The 21,085-nt window shown below is 50.2% G+C and overlaps 1 protein-coding gene across 2 annotated transcripts in view; it reads left to right on the forward strand.

The window, feature by feature from the left end:
- Positions 1–21,085, forward strand: part of Slc6a6 (solute carrier family 6 member 6) — a 73,086-nt gene that overhangs the window by 11,292 nt on the left and 40,709 nt on the right. The window contains exons 2-3 of one of the 2 annotated variants that reach the window (XM_051154917.1): positions 3,421–3,464; positions 16,418–16,534. In XM_051154917.1, coding sequence (XP_051010874.1) covers positions 16,516–16,534 — 19 coding nt within the window. In that variant the 5' untranslated portion in view covers positions 3,421–3,464; positions 16,418–16,515. The remainder of the gene's footprint in view (positions 1–3,420; positions 3,465–16,417; positions 16,535–21,085) is intronic. The other variant, XM_051154918.1, reaches the window with a different exon arrangement.

Consider the following 21,085-nt stretch of genomic DNA (forward strand, 5'->3'; position numbering starts at 1 on the left):
CACCTTGGTACTAATGGATTGGATGCCAGATAGACAAGGAATAGGCATAAAATGACACAGCAAGTTCAAGCCAGGGCATAGGTTGTGTGTGTGTGTGTTTGTGTGTGTGTGTGTAGCTGAGGACAGACACAGGACCTTGCTCATAAAGGCAAACACTACCCCTGAGCCATATCTCTAGGCATTTAATAATTAATTAATTATATTATTATATTAATTATTATATGTATATATGTTTTCATATGTGTATGTATGTACAAGTGTTTCCAAGTATCCTAGGAGGCCAGGAGAGGGCTTCAGATCCTCTGACGTGGGAGTAACAGTTGGTTATGAGCCTTCTAATGCGGGTATTGGGAAACCAACTCCAGTCCTCTGCAGGAGCTCTCAGCTGCTGAGCCATCTCTCCAGCCCTGTGTTTATTTAGGTTTTGAGACAAGGTGTTTATTTTTTTTTTTATTATTTTTTATGTTGGCTTAAGTTGGTCTCCAACTTAACTCTATAGCTCAGGTCATTCTCCAACTCGTGATCTTGTTACCTCAGCCTCTCCAGTGCTGGGATTATCTGTGTGTACCCCCTGTGCCCTAATGATACTGGATTCTAAGGTTGTAGTCAGCAAAAATCAGTTTAAATTAACTTTTGAAGTAAATAAAACATTTTTTTACTGATACATAAACTGAAGAGGCCAGATCTAGGAATGCTTCAGGTGTAGCTATATTCAGGTGCTCCGTTTCTGGGCTCTGTGTTTCTCAGTGCCTACTCCATTCTCCCTGCCGGGGGGGGGGCTCAGGTACCCCAGTGAACCCCATCCCCACAAACCATCTCAACTTTGAAGGAGCCTTCTTTAAAAAAATAAATAAATTTAAGATTATGTGTGTGTGTTTATGTGTGTGTTGGGGCAGTGCACATGGCCTGCATGTGGATGTCAGAGGGAAATTGTAGCATCTGTTCTCTCTTCTCAGCCTTCAAAAAGTTCTGGGGATAGAACTCAGGTTGCTAGGCGTACATAGCAAACGTCTTTAACCCACCACGCCATCTTGTCAGCTGTCCCTCCTCCAGTGTTTTTGACTAGAGTTCTGGCTGTCATTCTAACTGTCCAGGCATAGTCAGGTCCACAAGCAAGCCAGTCCGAGCGACTGGGTCTAGTTCCCAGATACCCCATAGGATGAGATCAATACATACGCACCGCCAGGCTGCTCACACGTTGGAAGTGAGTACCAGCACGCTAGATAGACCCACCCACTGACACAGAGAGCCACGCTTACCTGTCTGAGGTGAGCTGGCCGCTTACCTGTCAGGATGTCACCCCAGGCAGAATGACATCCTCCATGGTTCCTTGAACATTGTCCTTCAAACACAAAGTCTCCATCTTCCTCTTTATCTTCCTTCCTTTGGCATAGCCCAAGACAGTCAGGTGTGCCCGTTGCCATTTTCTATTTCTGGGCCTCACGCATTGCAGATGTTACCCATCCACCTCGGCATCTGTAGGACACTGTCCACCCAAGTGGAAGAAGCTCCAGTGGGCTCTTCCTCATGTCTCAGTCTCACCCTAGGGTTCTGGGCTTCTTGAGAGCAGGGACCTGTTTCTTGAGCCCTGATGTGGTCTTTTCCCCATACAGTGCCTGGCACATAGTAGGTGCTTAAGAAATTGTTGACGGGTCCCATCATGTGGTACCTTGGACTCAGTAAGTGTGCCCTGATGCAGCAGCGAGAGAGATCTGCACCTCCCTCCCTCCCTCCCTCACCCCTGTGCATCACCATTAATTCCAGTTTAAGTGTCCTTGAAATCTTAGATCTCCATTGATAAGAGCGCCTTTCCTGATTCTACACATTTTTATATTCCAGGAAAGCTGAAAGTCCTTCCTGTGTCTGGGCCAGCAGCACTGCGGGTGGCCTGGGACGCCAGGCCCAGAGATCTGCCCCCACTTGTCTGTTCCTCAAATCCAGTTCTAAAGAACAGAGGCTCCCTGTTTAAAAAAAAAAAAAAAAACGTGTCTAGGGTGCAGCCCTTTTGCGTCGCTCCTACTGAGCATGCACAAGTCTCTAGGGTCCACCCGGAACACTGTATATGTAATATGAATAAGTAAATCAGAATCCATGAAATGGCTTCTTGGCATCCCCCAAGGGAGAGCTGATGTGCAGCCAAGTCCAGCAGGTTTCCTGGGTACAGTGGTCCTCAGTCAATTTAATGTGGTAATTGGTGGGCTCCACCTTCTCTAAGACTCTTGGGGCTGGGCAGTCAAGGCGACTCAGCCAGCAAAGGATCTTGCTGCCTGCTTAACCTGATGACCTGAGTCCAACTCCCAAGGCCTACGTGGTAGAAGGAGCCTCTTCCAAGTTGTCCTTTGATCTCCACACAACACACTCCCACACAAAGAAATGTAATAATAATGACAATGGTAATAATCAGAAAGAGAATCTTGGAGCCTCTCACCCCTCTGTCTAGCCTTGCCTTGTCCATAGGGGATAGCCAGTGACAGATCTGGGACCTGGGCAGGTTACAGAGCTAGTAGGGGTGTGGGCTTTCTGGTCTGGTCTAGTGGATGGTTTACTTGTGCACACCAGCAAAAAGAACCTCTCTTAAAAAAATTTGTGTGTGTGTGTGTGTGTGTGTGTGTGTGTGTGTGTGTGTGTGTGATATGTGTATATGTATCTGAAACATGCCATAGCATATGTGTAGAGGTCAAAGGACAAATTGCAAGGAGTCAGTTCTTCTTCTACTATGTGGGTCTAGGAAATCAAACTGAGGTTTAGCAGCAAGCACTTTTACCTGCTGAGCTGTTTCCTTGACCCAAAACAGACCTTTCTTTGTTGTTGTTGTTTTTAAGATTTTTGTTTATTTATTACATAAACACTTCTGTTCATATGTATGCCTGCACACCAGAAGAGGGCAGCAGATCTCACTAAGGATGGTTATGAGCCACGATGTGGTTGCTGGGAATTGAACTCATGACCTCAGGAAGAGCAACCAGTGCTCTTATCGCTGAGCTTATCGCTTATCTCCAGCTCCCAGACCTTTCTTGTAGGCCAAATCCACCACGGCTTCTAGTGCTACACACAATTTGCGAAGGCAGTCGGGTGACTCCTTGGGACATGAGCTGTCTAGGTTCAAGAGCACTGAAACCAGAAGTGGGGAGAGAGGGAGAGAGGGAAGAAGAGAGGAGAGAGGGGGTGAGGGGAGACTCTGTGTGTGTGTGTGTGTGTGTGTGTGTGTGTATGTGTGTGTGTCTGACCACATGTGTGTGAGTGCAGGTCTCTGTGTGCATATGCATGCTTGAGACTCAGCATCCCCAACTCCCATCCCTGGTCCCACAGGCTCAAGGAGGCCCCTCCCAAGCATGTGTGTTGAGAGTCACCCATGGTCAGACCTGGTCACCCTGGGCACGCAGGCCCTGACCACACCTCTTTGCTTCCTCTTTGCAACAGGTGCAGAGCCAGCGCCACAGCCTCTTCAGAGGAGCCTCTCAAGCGTAAGTAGTTTTTTTTTTTAGCTTCCTTATAGGCTCAGGCTCACCACTGCCACCCACGGCAGGACCCCATGGGGGGAGGGGGGAGGGGTCTCCAGTTCAGGGTGTCCTCCAGCCTCTAGGAAAAGACAAGATCCCTGAGGTGACCCCAGCACCTTGTTCTTGGCATCTCTGGGTGGAGGGTCACCTGGCCTGCCTGTACCCACACTGTGCCAGGGAGTAGCCGTGGCAGATGTTGTGTGGGGGTAGGGAGCCTGGATGACTTGATACTGATACTCACCTCATGGGGGCCCTGGCTCCAGACAGGATGCTCCAGACTTGATCTCAAGCCTCTCGGGTCTCTTGCACATGCGTGCGTGCGTGTACACACACATGCACTGTTGGGGGCAGAAAGGTGCTAAATCTGAGCTCTACTACTGAGCTGAAGTCCCTGGTTCACCGAAGGTTCTATTTGAACAAAACTGAAAAATGGTCAGCGAAGTTGAGAGCGGGTCCCAGTGAGCTCTCTGATGCCCTTCACTCTGATGGTGTTGATGCTGGCCAGGATGTTTCATTCCTACCCACTGCTGTCTGTCCTAGGAAGAGCTGCAAGAATCGTATTTTTTGCTGAATCACTGGGCAGTAAGTCACAAACGGGGTGCCCCTTCCCCTAGTCCTTGACGTATTTCATAAGAGCATTGTCTTATGTAACTGCCGCCCAATTATCAGCCCGGGACATTTAACATTGACACAGTTCTCATATCTAATCTGCTGATGGCCTTGGTACATACTACACCTTGCTTTTTCTTCTCTTTAGTTTTTTTCCCCCCTTCTTCTTGTTCAGAATCATAATCGTGCCTCTAAGAAGGATTTTGATGTTGTTTTCAGGCTGACTTAGCTGATTTTAAACTTGGGACTTCAAAGTCCTATAATCCTGACGTCTACTAAGAAACACTGGAGGGTGTATACGCACTCTCCAGAATGTTCCAGGTCCTTGCCCTGCTATCTGCCAGCTGTTCCGTTCCTCTGTCCTGCCACTTTGTTGATCTTGGGAGCCACCTATGGACCCTGCTCTCAAATTTGAGAACTCCGCCTTCCTGGATAGATATTTCTTAATATCTAATCTTCTTCCCTCTCCCTCTTGCTCCCTTTCTCTTGTTCTCTCCCTTCTTTCTCATGGCTTCCGGGATGGAGCCCTTGGCACAAACAGTGCTCCATCCTGAGCTGTTCTCCTGGCTTCCAAGGATGGTCTCTCACTGGCACAGTGCTGGGGTATGGTCAACCTGGGGTTATCTGTGGACCTCCCATGAGACCCTTGGTTATTGCCACTTGTGGCCGAACCCAGTTGCACTTTTGTTTAGCACTCTCCTGTGCTTCTGCATCACAAACAGCCAACCGAAGACCACACTTTCTCTGAGGTCACATGCGTTCATCCCCAGAGGCTCAGAAGACCTCCCCTTGTTGAGTGGGCGGATAACCTGCTCTCTTGTGCTCAGAGTCTCCACCTTAATGGTTGTGTGTTAGGGACACTTATTGCCTGTGGGTACTGGACTTTTCCTGGAGGTGTAACACATTAGCTTGTTATAACCCCAAGAGCCATGTAACAGCCATAGGAGGCAGGAGTGCTTGTTCTTTCTGTAAAAATGGCAGATGAACAGGTGGAATGCTCACTGAGCGCCAGGCGTGGCCACACCCCTCGGCGACTTGGGTGCAGGCATTCAGTCCTGCCATCTGCTTAGGAATGGTCGCTTCGTTGTGCTGACCGGGAACTCAGACTCGGGGGTAGAGGAGCTCCTCCAAAGTTCCCACTGCTAAGAGCCCACCTGCCCAGCTCTGGCGCCCACTTGATGGCCCTCCCCTCCCTATTGCCCTCCCTATAGGCGGGGAGTCCCCTGCATGCCCAGCCCCTTCCCCTTCCCAAGGCCTTCCTGCTGCTGGTTAATGAGCAGCCAAGGACAGTGGAAGCCAAGGAGGCCCCTACTTGCTCCAAGGCTGGAATGTGAGTTCTGTTTCTAGATAAAGAGTCTTGTGCAAGTGGCTGGCCCCATGGGGCCTGGCAGCCGCCATAGGCAGGGCATAGATGGAGGCCAGGCTGTTGCTCCTCAGCGCTAATCCGAGATGCGGACCAGGCTGTTGAGGTACCTACACCACATCTGTGTAGCCCTCCTGGTTTGCTGTTTTGGAAAAAGCTCATGGCCTCCCCTCCATCCTCCACACGGTGGTCAGTGGGGTTCGCAGGGAGCTTATTACACAGAGTTGATCCACACTGAGTTCTGTGTGTGACCCACTGCACACACACACATCACGTGGGGCCTCTGGCTTCTGCGTTACCACCTGAGCGAGATCGTATCTTTTCATCTTTATGGTGGAGAGCACAGGGCTGAGGAGTCAGGCAGGTCCAGGTCCAGGTCATTCCAGTGCCAGAGCTGGGATGTACCTCAGTGGCCTCATATACAGCCAAGAGTGGCTTTCTCCACCAAACAAAGAGTTAGCAGAGCTCTCAGCCTAGCCCCAGCCTGTGCCTGATGTGTGACCTCGAAGCAAATCGCTGAACATCTCGGCTTCAGACCCCCCCCCCCCCTCTATAATGGAACAGTCGTATCAAGCAGGAGAACTGCAGTCCATTGCAGGAGGGGGGTTGGCAGAATGGGTGTCATGGAGATTTAGTAAGCCCAGGGGAGTTTCGTGAGCTCAGGGGGACTAACAGAATTAGTGCCGAGCACCCCACATTGAGTATCTCCCCTAAGGAGTCCCTAGAGAAGATATATCCCCCTCAACAGAAGAGGCAAGTCCATCTCCCGAGGTGCTGCTGTCCTGGGTGCTAGGTACTCTGAGGAAGAGACTGTGGACTCTAGTGTCCTTTGGAAAGTGCCACCTCAGCCTTGCTCAACAGTGCGAACCTCAGCTCCTGTTCCCTGGAGGCCTCTTCTGCAGTGAGAAAAATGCATTTATCGTGTTTACCCTGATTATAGAATTCATATGTTTTCAACACAGAAAGTGCTAAAAGGGGGAAAGTCACTCCTCCCACCATGCGGAGGTGACCACAGTATGATGGAGTGGTGTATGCATGCACATGTGTCTGTAAGCTGCTCATGGTAGAACATCTGTGGTCCGACCACAGAAGAGGCTGAGGTTTGCTGGCCACTCTAGCCCTGGCGTTTACGGCTAGTTGGAGTTGCAGAGTAAAACATTGTTGTTTGTTTGTTTATGTTTTGTTTTGTTTTTTGTTTTTTAAGAGAAAAGATCTGAAGTCCGCTGATGGTGGCAGAGGCAGAAGCAGGTGGATCTCTGAGTTTAAGGCTAGCCTGGTCTACAGAGTGAATTCCAGGATAGCCAGGGCTACATAGAGAAACCTTGTCTCAAAATCAAAACAAAAGCAAAAGACAAAAGATCTGGAGTCCTGCTGTGTGTCTGGGCTGGTCTGAACTCCTATGCCCTAGCTAGCCACCCCTCCACCTCAGCCTCCTGAGTGCTTGGGACCACAGGTATCTGGCCAACAGTTTTCTTTTGGAATTGAGATGGGTTGGGGCTGGCAAACCATTCTTTTTGTTTTTTTTTTTTGTTGTTGTTGTTTTTTGTTTGTTTGTTTGTTTTTGTTTTTTTGAGACAAAGTTTCTCTGTGTAACAGCCCTGGCTGTCCTGGACTCACTTTGTAGGCCAAGCTGGCCTCAAACTCACAGAGATCCGCATGTCTCTGCCTCCCGAGTGCTGAGATTAAAGGTGTGCGGCACCACGCCTGGCTGGCAAACCATTCTTAAGAAGAATACAGGAGAGGCTGGAGAGATGGCTCAGAGGTTAAAAGCACTGATTGCTCTACCAGAGGTCTTGAGTTCAATTCCCAGCAACCATATGGTTGCTCACAACCATCTAAAGTGAGATCTAATGCTCACGTACATTCAGTTAGAGCACTATATACAATAAATAAGTCTTTAAAAAAAAAAAAGAATACAGGAGCAGGTCCTGACACACCCCCGTGAGATACATTTCTCTTTTTCTGCCTCCATCCTTGGCTATACCCTGAGTACTCTTTGAGTTTCCTCATTCTTTCTCTAAGGCTGTCTTCCCGCCATGAGGCAGCTTGTCGGGCACTCCCATCCCAGCTTCTCTCAAACAATGTGGCTTTCCACTGTATGTCTCCATTACCGTCCGCTGAGCACTCATTCGCTCACATTACAGTTTGTCTGTCCTGCGGATTTTCTTCCAACTCTAATAAAACCATCCTCTTTGAATGAAAATAAAAAAGAATACATGTGAACAAGGTGACACATGTCTGTGATCCCACACGCAGGAGCCTGAGGCAGAAGGATAGCTGAAAATTGGAAGCCAGCCTGGGCTACATAGAGAGTTCCTGGTCACTTGAGGAAAGTGTTTATTTAATCCTCAAGCGAGAAATTATTTTTTAGTTATTCTCTCCAATAAAGCACTCTATAGTAACCAATGCCTTGTTTCTACTTTTGATTGAGATAAGCTATATACAGAGTGTAATTGATCAGCACTCTTGGGAAGGGGGGCTGAGTGCTGGCGGCGGAACTCAGGGCCTCAGCAGGCTAGGCAAGTGGTCCACCCCTGAACCTCACCTGAGCCCTACTGAAGACATTCTGCCTTCAGGACTCAGTACGGGTGACAGTACCCCACCACCACACCCCTGCAGGAGCTATCTCTGAGCTTTTCTTTCTGACATTCTGACTATGCTTGCACGTGGCCATATCTCTACACCTTGATAGAGTATAGAAGTCCACCCTGGGGCTGGAATCCAGCGTGTATGCTGGCCTTGCATTCTGCCACTTGGTCACGCTTCTATTCTGGGGTACCCATTTTAAAGATGTGTGGACGCCCCAATTTCAAATCTCTGGTTCTCTGAAGCTGCTGGGATATGGGTTTCCTTACAAATACCAGGGCCAGCCAGGCCCTAGCACTCGGGAAGCAGAGGCAGGCGGATCTCTGTGAGTTCGAGGCCAGCCTGGTCTACAAAGCGAGTCCAGGACAGCCAGCCAGGGTTACAAGAGAAACCCTGTTTCAAAAACAAAACAAAACAAAACAAAAACAAACCGAAAAATCAAATACCCGGGCCAGCAGGCACATCTCTCCTGGCCACTTGTGGCCAGAAAGCTTGGGCTTCCATGACAATGCCCTGCATAAAGGTTTTTTTGTCCTGGCTCGTGGTCCCAGCAGTGGTCAAATGAGAATCCTGTCAAGGAAAAGGTCTCTTCAAGAACAAACAATCTCTGAGAGATTAGAGGGGCTCACAACACTTGAGAGAAGTTTCTGGAAGGTATTGCCACCTGTTCACCTATTATCAGCTAGTCCCTGGGTGTCTGGTCTGCAGAGGGGGCTGCCTTCAGGATCCCACGCAGGAGAACCTCCATGGTATCTTTACCTGTTTCCCAAACTTGTAGTCCTTTCTGGATTGCTTTCTCCCATAACAGTAAAGGTTTTTCCAGATAGGCTTTTTGGGTGACAATGATCAGATATGAAGCCCCGCTATCACTTAGGGGCTGAGTGCACTGTAACAAGGGGCTCCCCTCTTTGTGCCCAGTGTTCTTGTCTGTAAAAACTTACCCTGAGGGATCTGTGGAGCACAAGGAAACACTACTACTGTCCAGGTCCCAGTCCCTGCTTAGCCCCAGCTTGGTAACTTAGTGGGACACCTCCATGGGGTCACAACCCCCACATTCCCTCTCTTATTTGCCTGGCATTCCTCTGCCCATCATTTCCCAGGCTGGCTCTCTCTTTTTGCCGCCATCACTATCCCTTCACTCTCATTCATCCCTGCAACCCTGCCTTTCACTACTGAACTCTTGGTCCTGCTATTTTCTTTTTTCTTCTTTTCTTTCTTCTCTCTCTGTCTCTGTCTCTGTCTCTGTCTCTGTCTCTGTCTCTGTCTCTGTCTCTGTCTCACTCTCTCTCTCTTGGTTTTTTGGGGCAAAGTATCTCTGTGTTAGCTTTGGCTGCCCTGGACTCACTTTGTAGACCAGACTGTCCTCAAACTCACAGTGACCCGCCCTCCTCTGCCTCCTGAGTGCTGGGATTAAAGGCATGCACCACCACCGCCCGGCCGTTCTTGCTATTTTCTAACCCGAGTTGTCTTGTGATTTTTAGAGGGAGCCCTTGATCATTCCTCTTACAGGAGGATCTTCTCATCTCTTATCTAAGGCTGGTGCCAGATCAGTGGGGAACAATGCCACAATTGATTAGTAATGTCTGTCAGGGGAGCAGGTTAGCAGAAGGTGGAATGCATACCGTTTGTGTGACATTCCCTTAGTAATGGACCCCTGAAGAGGAAAAGCCCAGAGGACTTCTAAGGCTTCGAGGGTGTGTTAAGAAGAGAAGGAGAGGCCTGGAGAGGGGGAGTGTGAGACCTTGTTTTTCACACCAGGCAACCAGAGTATTTAAACTCTCATATTATACTGTGCTTTGTGTTTTGTGCTGGGGTGTGGATAACACAAGGATCCCTTGGGACAATGGATAGGGTTGCCAGATAAAACACAGGGCACTGACTCCCTGAGAATTCCCATGTACCACTCCATGCACCATTCTGTGGGTCCTCTGCAAGAGCACCACGTGCTCTTAATCCAGCCCCAGAGTTTGGTATTTTAAAAAGCATGTGCCCCTTATTAATGCATCTTTCTAGTTATGGGCACAAACATTGCTCTGGAGGTGGGGCTGGGAGTGCCATATGTAATCAACCAGACATTCAGGGACATCTGTCATCCTAAAGGAGGCAGGACCAGAGTGGCCTTTGTTCTAGGGCATTTGAAACAGGGTCCTGCTGTGTCTCATTGGCTGGCTGGGGAATTTACAGCAATCCTCCTGCCTCAGCTTTCTGACTGCTGGGATTATAGGTGTGAGCCACCACACTCAGTTCAGAGATTGGCCTTCTCCATGTTGTCGGATGCTTGGCTCCTATGGCCAAGGAAAAATGTCACCACAGGTCCTTACCTTGGGGCAGGATATTGACCTTTCCTTTCCCTTTGGCCTTTCCAGTCTTTAGGAAAGTTCACCACCCCTTTGTCTGCTTTGCTATCCTGGGGAAAGACCAAGGTTGGCAAGAGTGGTGATAGGGGAAGTTTGGGGGAAACTCTCTGAAGCATATGAAAAGCGAAAAGCGAAAGCCTGATCATCAATCTTCAGAAGCTCTGGATTTTTGCTGTTGGGGGTGTGTGTATGTATGTTTGGACTCACGCTCCTGGGAGGTGGAGATAGCTCATGGCTATCCTCAGCTATACAGCGAGATTGAGACCAGCCTCAGCTCCATGAGACTGTCTCAAAAACCAAGTAACAGTGGGCTTTCTGTGGTTCAGCCCCTGCTGTGTCCTGGGGACTGAGAGATGACTTGACAGTCTGGAGATTCCCAGGGCCATGGGAGTCGGAGGCCTGTGTGCACGTGCTGGGGATGCAAACCATGGCCTCCCACGGTGGGCAAACACTCTAACCCGGAGCATCTCCCCTGGAGGGATGCCTTGGACACACAAACTATTTCCGGAGGTGTTAAGCAACAGATGAGCAGAAGACCGGAAGGGCATTGCCCGTGGAGGATGAAGGAAACAATGTGTGTAAATGCCTGGCGTGACAGAGAGTGAAAGCAAAGAGTAACTTTCAGGAAGTTGGCTTGGCTTGGCTTATCTTCTGGGCAGGGAAGGGGAAGGGGAGTGGAGAACAGAATTCTCACCTGATGACCTCAAAGCTTCATGCTGTGTGTGTGGGGGGGCGGGGCATAGTTAGTCTTGCTCCACTTTGGGGAACTAGATCCTGGAGACCAGTGGCCATAGTCTGTGGCTCAGAAGTAGGGCCTGTTAGGTAACTGTGTTTTCTGAGGCAGGGTTTCTCTGTGTAGCGTTGGCTGTCCTGGAACTCACTCTGTAGACGAGGCTGGCATCGAACTCAGACATCCGCCTGTCTCTGCCTCCCAAGTGCTGGGATTAAAGGCGTGCGCTGCCACATTTGATGATGGGCATCTGTGAGAGAAAAACACAGCCGGGCTCTCACTCCCGCTCAGTTGGCTGGAAGTCCTGGGAGACACTGTGTTCTGATGACTCTCACCTGTCAGACATTCCACAGGGCTTGGGGGTTGGCCGTAGCTGCCTGAGAGCTCCTTGTTTGGCACCCATGTGATGGAGAACCAGGAGGTCTGATGTTTTCCGAATAGAATACATCACCAACCCTGGCTTTCTTTCTTCCTTTGGCAGAGTTGTGAAGGGCCTGGTCAGGGTCAGTGCTTGTCTGAAAATCTCAAGAAATAAAAGCCCCATTGATCCTCAGGGGCAGAGGGTGTGTGGTGTCTGCTGGAGTGAATCTGACCCCGTGCTGAGGCCCTTCCAATCACGCCTTGTGTAATTTGAAATTGTCCATTTAGCAGATGGTGCTACTGAGGTCATCTGGGGGAAGCCAGGGTCCTGAGGTCAGTCAGCAGTGACCCATTAGGTTCCCTTTAAAACCTAGGTGAGGCACTGGACGAAACCAGTGGATCTGGAGACCAGACTCAGAAGGAGGTGCCTTATGCTATGGACTTCAGAGAACAGAGCCGCAGAAGGCAGGGGAGGGACCCTCCTGTCCAGTCCAATCACATGGCATCAGTATTAATGTAGAACTCGGCCACGGGGTGGGGGTGGGGGGGGGGGAGGGGCCAGAAGGAACCTCCTTGACCAAATAAATAGATGAGTCAATTAAAAAGGATGGAGTTAGGGGTTATTTATAGCTGTGGCCTAAATCACAGGTATCCTTGCCCCCAAGGAGGAAAAGGAGACCTTTTTTTGGGTGGCCGAGGCTGTTTACATGATGACTAAGCTGATTAAGCCCTGGGTCGCAGAGGGTGGGACACTGGAAAGAGTCTTGAGCTCAGAGTGACAGCTTAGGGAAGGTAAGGGGCGGGGAGCAGTGCTTGGAGCAAGCAGAGGGTGGGGAGAGACCATCCTGTGGTGGAGATGGCTTGTGCTAGTGCAGTCCCTGGAGCTGGCTACTCCCACCAATGTTAGGGAGAGGATCCATTCCCTGGACTTTGGTCTTCTGGTTGTTTTAACCTGGCTGAACTTGGTGGTGGTAGTGATGGTGATGGTGGTGGTGGTGGTAGTGACGGTGGTGAAGCTCTTATTTTTAGTTGGAGGGGGTCAGTGTGTAACAGTCACAGCTTGTATCCCAGACTCTCACCTGTTCTGAGTATAATTAAGTGGGCATTTAGCAAGGCCCGCATAGCACCTGCATGTCTGTTGCTGCTGTCACATAGCTGTCATGCCACGTGGCTGCATCCAGCCTGTAAAGGCAGTTATGATCCAGGTTGGCTCTGGAAATTTTGCTTCTTAGTTTTGGAGGGGAGGGTTGTTTTGTAAAGTGGCCCCTCTCTCTTTTGCCACTGTCAGTATTTTCCTGTGCCAAGTTGAAGGTGTGTCGGGGTGGGGGGTGGGGGGGCTAGTAGGACTTTGTGGTGTTAGAGGTGATAACCTGGAAATAACCCCGAGCTCAGCAGTTAAGGATCCAAGATTCCAGAGCGTGCTTTTTCCTGGCTGTGTAAACCTTGGTTAAGTAGCTTAACCTCTTGAGCCTTGGTTGGGCATCTACAAAATGGAGTAATGGCTCTCATCTCACTGGCTGGTAAGGGTTGGATACCTAGAGCCTGGTATCTTGGCATGCACTGGCTGAGCAGGTGGGTGTCTCTCTATGTGCATATGACATTTCCAGAGTGCTTTTGTTCCTGCAGGCTAAGATGCTCTGAAGTCTCATTACCTTTAGACTAATTAGGAGATAAGTGTGTGGTGGCAATCACTGGAGAAGGATTTAAGGGAAGAAGGGAAATATTTAGCCTGATTTAAAAAAAAAAAAAAAAAAGCAACTGCTATTAGGTGGAATTATATAAATCACCCAGAGCTGTGTGGCCACATGTCAGCTGCAGTTATTATTCCAACCATAAGAAAACAGTTGGAATTAGAGGAACAAAAGGTTGCTATGACTACGGCAAACCCAGGTCCTTCTCAGTGCACCTGGGGCAGGCCCAGCCCCTGCCTGGAACAGAAAGCAATCTGAGGCCACCAGAGAAGGTACAGGATTGCTGCTGGGGAACTGGAGCCTCGCTGCTGGGAGATGGGTGGCAGCTGGGCAGGAGAGCTTCCCTGAGGAGGTACTGAGGGTCAGTGAGAGCCAGAAATACAGTGGGGTGTCTAGGAGTATACCTAGGAACCCCAGAGCAGTTAGAGGTGGCAATTCTCCCTTTTGGGCTTTGGTTCTGCTAAGAGATGCCTCCTCCCCTGTTTCTTTGTCTCTCTCTGTGTTTCTCTGTCTCTCTGTCTTTCTGTCTGTCTGTCTGACTCTCTCCTCCTCATTCCCTACATGGTGCAAAGCTCTGCCACTGAACCACTCCCTAACCCCCTTATGGAGATTTTTTTTAAGGCTAATTTTTATTTTATGTGTATGAATGTATGCCTGTATATATTTGTGTGCACCACATGGGTACAGTGCTCACAAAGGCCTGAAGAGGGCATTGGATGCCCTGGAACTAGAGTTACGGATGGTTGGGAGCCACCAGACTCTCACCCTCTGCAAGAATAGTAAGTGCTCGAAACTGCCAACCATCTCTTCAACATGTTGTAAAAGAGAAAACATTTTTTCTTCTTTTGGCTTTTCGAGACAGAGTTTCTCTGTGTATCCTTGGCTGTTCTAGACTCACTTTGTAGACCAGGCTGGCCTCGAACTCACAGCGATCCATCTACCTCTGCTGGGATTACAGACATGCACTGCCATGCCCAGCGAGAAAACATTTTTTAACAGCAAAAAAGTAGGAACGGGCTGGGGTGCATCTCAGTGGCAAAGCACCTAACATTTAAACCTATGGGCTGCCATCCCCAGCACTGCAGAAAAGAAAGAAAGATTATATGTAATACTAGAAGGCAGGGACCCTGTCCCCCACATAGTACCAGCTGGTGAATGCTTTGTCCCAGATGCCCACCAGCAGCCACCTTATACAGCTACGGGGCAAAACTCTCTGGGAAGACGTGAGTTGAAAGCAGACGTCACTACAGTCCTCGGCCCTCCACAATGGGCAACTCCCCTGAGTAGAAGAGGGTCAGGGAGGGGCAGTGGAGGAGGTGTTAGGGTGACATCCCGTGTTCGAGTCCTTGTAGTTGTTCTAGGGAAGCAATCAGATGCCCTCAGCAGGGCTGTGCCCAAGTCCTGGCTGCCTGAGGTGTAGAGAGAATGTCAGTCCATTTTGTCACCATCTTGTCAGCTGGGGCTCTGAAGACTCTGCAGTGCCAGGTGCTGCTCTAAGGACCTCTAGGACTTCATCTAACCCCAACAGTGCTACTAAGCAGGGCCCGTTCTCTAGGGACTGTCTGGCGACTGCTCTCTTCCTGAGAGCCATGTGCCTGTGCCTGTGTCTGTGTCTATGCCTGTACCTGTGCCTATGCCTGTGCCTGTGCATGGGAGGGACAGTGGAGATCCCCAGCCAGCTGGTATAAACCTCACTCCAGTGAGTGGCTGTCTGGCCTCCGAGGTCTGCCCTACTGTTGGCATTCCACAGCAGGCGTTTGTCTGAGAACATTCTGTTTCTACCACTGTAGGAGACAGTGTCCTTTCTTCCACAAATCACAGACTTGTCCCATTTGTGAGAGGCTAGCCCAGGCTTGCCTTTACCAGGATGCTGAGCTGAGCTGAGGCGGACCTTTTGTACCCATGGCTGCCCACTGTGGCTGAGTGTGGCCTCTGACACCTTCTGCTTGGATCAGACAAGCATGCCCCAGAAATCACCCCACCAGCCTTGCCTTTGTCTCGCAAACTCCTTCCAGTTAAGAAGGGGGTGGTGGTGGAGTGTATTGGCCTTGTGTAGAGGTGGACACTAACCTCTCTAGCTTGCTGGCTTACCTGGGACCAGGACGTGTGTCTTCCCTAAGCCTGCTCCCTTCCCCTTTGTGAAATAAAAGTAGAAGTGGGTGTGGGAAGGAAGGAAGAGCCACAGAGGGGCCTGAGACGCCTTCAGCTTTGCTAGGCCCCCAGGTATATGCAGCATGGCATATGTGCACTGCATCAGCCAACCAACCAATGGCTCTTCTACTGGTCAGTTTTATTCAGTACCACCCAGTTCACAGCCCAGCCCTTCCCAGCCTCTCTTGATTCTAAGACTCCTGGGAAGCGGGTGTAACAGGTGAGATTTCTGGGATTCACTTTAAAGATTGAGTCAATAGGTCTCGATGGGTCCAGGTATCCACACCCTAGCTTATGTCCCAAGGTTCTACAGACTATCAGGTCAAGGGCTGGCCAGCTGGGAATGGCAGCATATGCCTTTAATTGGGAGGCAGAAGCAGACTGATTTCTGAGTTCAAGGCCTGCCTAGGCCTGCCAGGACTACGCAGTGAGACCCTATGTCAAATACGAAATGAAGACACAGAGTTTTTTTGGTTTTTTGTTTTTTTTGTTTTTTTAAAAGGATCTTGAAATCTTGCCCAAAGTTTCCCTGTTCTGAACCAGAGCCCAGGTCCAGGTGAACGGCAGGTATGATGTGGCAAGATCTGGAATGCACAAGAAGGCTTCCGGTGTTACCCTTAAACATGCGTGTTCCAAGAGCATAGGGCTGGAAAAGGGAATGCCAGGAGAACACGGCAGTCCTGGGACACAAAAGGAGTCACCCACTCAGGACCAGACAGAAAGGGCTGGTTAAACTTGGGTCCTGGGTGAAGTCCAAACCCCTGCAGGCAGCTGGGTGGTCACTGCTAGTTCTTGAGCCAGAGCTGACCTGGTTGCCAGGCAGAGTTTGCTAGAAGTGAGCGGTTGGTGTGGCTGCATCCTGTGATGCCACCAAAGTGGCAGGTCATGAGAAGGCAATGCTGTGCCCTGGGTGGGCGTCACAAGACCTTACTTGGGCTTAGCAGCAGAGAGGCAGGTACAGACAAGGGTTGCCCTGGGAGACACCCTGTGCACGGGAGGAAGACACAGCTGATTGTGTCAACCTCCAGATCCTCCCCCACGTGGATTTTAATGCTGAGTTTTTCTTCTAGCCAAGCAGTAGCTGGTGTTAGGCACCATCTTGTAGCCCTGGAAGCCGCTGCCACCGCCACCCGCTGCACCAACGTCCGTCAGCCTGACAGAGTTAGATATGAGTCCCGTGCACCCAGGTTTGCAATAGGGGTTTATTCTCCGCCTCTGGCACCTACTGTATCCATAGGGTGGGGGTGTTAGGAGTGTCCCCACTCCCCCCCCTCCAGTTCCCTCTCTGGAGCACATCTCCTGTGGCCATCCATGTTGAACCACCCCTGGTAGAGTGCTATGGGGCCAGGGCCTTGATTTCCTCACCTGCAGAGTGGGATTGTGTACTGGTGCGCCTGGCCTTCTGAGGCCGTGTCATGCAGCGTCCAAGGGTGTTCCCTGGTACTTGACAAACCTTTGGGGAAACACCACACCGAGTTCAACCCAGAGTCATTTGGAGAGCTACTCAGGGAATGTGTTGTGTGATGGAAATTGAAGCTAAGATTCGGGGCTCTCCACAAGAGTCTTCACCTTGTGGGGAAGTTGTTCTCTGCAGCTGGGGACAGGTTCCAGATCACCCTTCCCCTCTCTTGCCCACATTCTGAGTGTCTGTCGCTCCCTTTGCCCTGTGGCTCTGCAGAGCATGCCTGCACTGAGCATCAACAGGACCCTCCAACACTCTCTGATGATGTGTTTATTGTGATTGACGTCAGGAAGCAGCTGGGATCTATAGAGGGAGGGGTGACAGTGAGCACAGGTTGGTGATGTGCTGAGAGAGGCCATTGAGGCCACTGTTCTGGATGCTGTCTGTCAGTGACTGCCTGATGAAGGGGTCCATTCGTTACTTTGAGGTGGTCTAGTGTCCCTCTCAAGGGCCCAGGTGTAGGGTGTGAGAAAGCATCCTGTGGAGGTCTTCAGCTTCTGGGGGTCAGAGTGGGGAAGCAGGTACAGTTTCTCTTTGCTCAGAACAGAGGGTGGCTGGGGCTGGAGAGATGGCTCAGCGGTTAAGAACACCAACTGCTCTTCTAGAGGACCTGGGTTCAATTTCTAGCACCCACATGGCAGCTCACAACTGCCTGTAACTCCAACTGACTCCTTCACACAGACACACATGCAGGCGAAACACCAGTGCACATAAAATAAAATAAATGATTTGGAAAGAACAAAAAACAGACCAAAAAAAAACCCAAAAAACAAAAAAACAAAACAAAAAAACCCAGCTGGGCAAGTCATTGTTACTGCCATGTTTTTAGGTCCATAGTCTGATTGGGCTTTGGTGTGAGGAAGGAAGGGCATCCTTCCTATGGCGAAGAAGAAGCAGTAAGAGGAAGAACACTGTGGGGGAGGGGTTATAAATATCACACTCTGTATCCAGATATTGTGCCCACTGCACAGACAGTAAAGCTGAGGCCCAGGGCCAGTGACTTGCCTGAGGCCACAACACAGTATACAGCCTGCTCTCAATGAAGCCAGGGCTTCAGACAGCACCACCGACAGTGGTAGGGACCTGGCAGTGTGTGTGTGTGGGGGGGGGGGTCACAAGGTGTCCTGGCTTCTCTTGCATTTCTGCAAGAAAGAGGATGGCTCTGTTTCTGCTTTCCTTTTACATACGGAGGACACGGGAGCAGCCTTGGGACACAGGTGCAGCCTTGGGTTTCCTGTAGCTTGAAAGGGGGGAGTTTGTGGAAGTGGCGGAGGCTTCCAGAAATAATCCTGGGCTCCCACAGTGCCTGCCCCAAGACCCTGGTGACCCACTCCCACCACAAGAGAGGCCCATGCATGGCCCTGCTACTGAGGAAGTGACGCTGCTGCTGGGTGTGAATGACAGCCCTGTGGCTGGGTGAGTCAGTGCCAGGAGTCTGCTGACTCACCCTCCCCTGGCTCCTCAGCTGAGGGGGAGGAGAAAGGGGCAGGGGAGGAGCAGAGCTGCCCCTTCAGAGCCAAGAGCATGTCCACCTAGGGACTAACAGAAGCAGGTGGCTGACTGGCCATGTCAAGAGCGAGGCGTCCCAGAAGCTTTGTATATGGACGCAACCTCCAGGTGCACACACCCCAGCCATGATTCTAAGACAGGCCCTGAGCACCCATGAGACACCACAGTGTGGTCAGGTCTCCCCGCTTCCTCCTTCTCTCCCCCACTTCCTGCTTCTCTTTTCCCCCTTCTTCTCTCTTTTCTTCCTTCCTTCCTCTCTTCCTCTGTCTCTTCCTCCTCCATCTGCCTCTGTCTCTTTTTGTCCTCCTTTCTCCTCTCCTCTCCTCTCCTCCCTCCCTTCCCTCCCTCATTCCCTTCCCCCCTTCCCTAACCCATCCCCCTCCCCCCTCCTCCTGCCTAGCTTTCTTACAACAAACTGGAGGTCTGCTGAGCCATTTGGTGACTAGGCCTTACTCCCCCAGCCCCCAGCCTAAGCTTTGGGTATCCAGATCAGAGGGGGAGCTTCCCTGTACCTCCTCTTTGCAGCCTCTGCCTACCTTGGAAGCCCTCCTGTCTTTCCTGTGAACTTCCCATAATTTTTGTGTTGCTTTCGCACTGTCTCTGATTTTCGGGAACAATAGGATGACCCTGTAACCAGACCAAACAAGTAGATGACAGGCAGGTGACAGATGGGGCTTTGTTTTCTCACAGCCACCTCCTGCCACTAGGGAGAACTGCCCCTCTGAGCCAGGCCTGCCTGGAGTCACGTTCTGTAGAAGAGGAGCCCTGTGCTTTGCAGAGCTTGCCCTCATCTCTGGTGTCTGGTGCTATATAGCCCTATGCTGAGAGACACTGCCTTCCCCATATCAGTAGTGGTGAACTTTAGGCCAGTAGGCAAGAGGTCAGCTCCCCACTGGTCTGGCAGTAGGTAGTTCCAGGGTATTAGGGTTAAGGACCAGAAAGTCACAAACACCCTAAACAGGCCCGTTAGACCCATTTCTGAGTTAGAAGGAGGGCTAGCCAAGGGACTCAGGGATTGTTGGGGCTTGTAGATAAAAGAGTTTTTAGCCTTTAGTGGGGCAGTGGGAAACTCAGGGTAAACTTAAGTTTTAACCTGGGCCTGGCCCTATGCCCACAGGCACTGGCATCCTGAGGCCATCTGTTTATTTACCAGGTCTAGTATAGCTATCTTTCAAATTTGTTTGTGTTTTCGAGACAGGGTCTCACTATGTAGCTCTGGCTGCCCTGGAACTCACTCTGTAGACCAAGCTGGCCTCAAAGTCACAGAGATCTGCCTCCTCTGCCTCCCGAGTACTGAGATTAAAGGTGTGTTGCCACCATGCCTGACTTATCTCTTTTAAAGAAAGGATTTATCTTTATTTAATGGGTGTTTTGCCTGTGTGTGTCTGTTGTGCACCATGTGTGTGCCATGCCTGCAGAGGCCAGGGGAGAGCATCAGACTGAACTACCATATACATAGATGCTGGGAACAGAACCCAGGTCCTCTGGAAGAGCAGCTAGTGCTCTGAACCACTGAGCCAACCCTTCAGGTCCTAATATGACTCTCTTTGTGTGTACTTTCCCCTCCATCAGATCTAGATCGAGCTCCAGTTGATGGCAATATATATGGTGGGATGCATGGACTGTGTGGCTATAAATCCCAGCTGTGTGTGTGTGGCTACAAACAGAACCCACTATGCCCTGTTTGGCCCTGTAAGCTGGTAAAAGGCATCATTCAGTTTGGTAGGCCTCATCTGGAGGTCCTCTAGCGTCCTGGATTCTGGGTATAAATCCTGAGGATTTTGGTCAAGGGTGTTCCTGCTTTGAGCCTCAGCCTCACATCCTGTGCTTCAGAAGGTGGGGCTGCAACCTCTGGGGAGTAGAATGCTGAGTCCTAGGTTGACAGGCACCCTGCCCAGAGATGGAAAGCTAATGCTCCAGCAAGTTCACTTTCACTCTGAGAGCAAGGCTGATCGTTGTTTTGTGTTTTGTTTCTACCCAGTGAAACTGTCAGCTTCCTGGTTGACCTCATGAGGACAAGCCATTGTGACTCAAGCCAACCTTGCCAGTATATCCTGACAAGCCTCGCCCTGCCTTCATCGTGGCTATGTTGACTGAGCTGGGCCAGAGAGGTCTGACCAAAATGGGCCTGGCTGGGCCCAGGCTGGGTCATACCCCAACCCCTTTTTCTTTGTGTTTGGAGGACAAAGTGGTAGAGAAGTTGGAAAATATACTAGTGCAGTCTAGATCTCTTAAGGCACCTCAAAGGATATGATTCCAGGGGACCCCAGACCCAGAGGCCCTTTGGTGTCAGGAGCACAGAGCTGCCTATCTTCCTGGGTGCATGCTCTTCTGTTCCGCCTTTGCCTGCCAGACCCCTGGAAGTAGTTCAGTTGTCACGCTTGACTTAAGCCTCTTTGCACAAATAGATAACCGAAGGATGAAGGTCACGTGATTCAATTAAATGATTAAATCTGTTAAAGGTGTACCTTAAAAAAAAGCTTTAAAAATTAATTTCTTCTTAAGGTTTCCTTTGAGCCAGTTTCATATAGCCCAGGCTAACCTGAAACTTACTATGTAGCCAAGGATGATCTTAAACTCCTGATCCCGGAGCCTCCTCCCAAAAGATATCACCCTGGCTCTTTCTGTTTGTTTGTTTTTGATTTTGTTGTTTTGTTTTCTTTTTCTTTTTTTTTTTTTTGGTTTTTTTTTTTTGGTTTTCCAAGACAGGGTTTCTCTGTGTAGCCCTGGCTGTCCTGCCTTGTAGACCAGGCTGGCCTGGAACTCA

This window comes from Acomys russatus, chromosome 13 (genome assembly GCF_903995435.1).
Source record: "Acomys russatus chromosome 13, mAcoRus1.1, whole genome shotgun sequence".
NCBI classification, from domain to species: domain Eukaryota; kingdom Metazoa; phylum Chordata; class Mammalia; order Rodentia; family Muridae; genus Acomys; species Acomys russatus.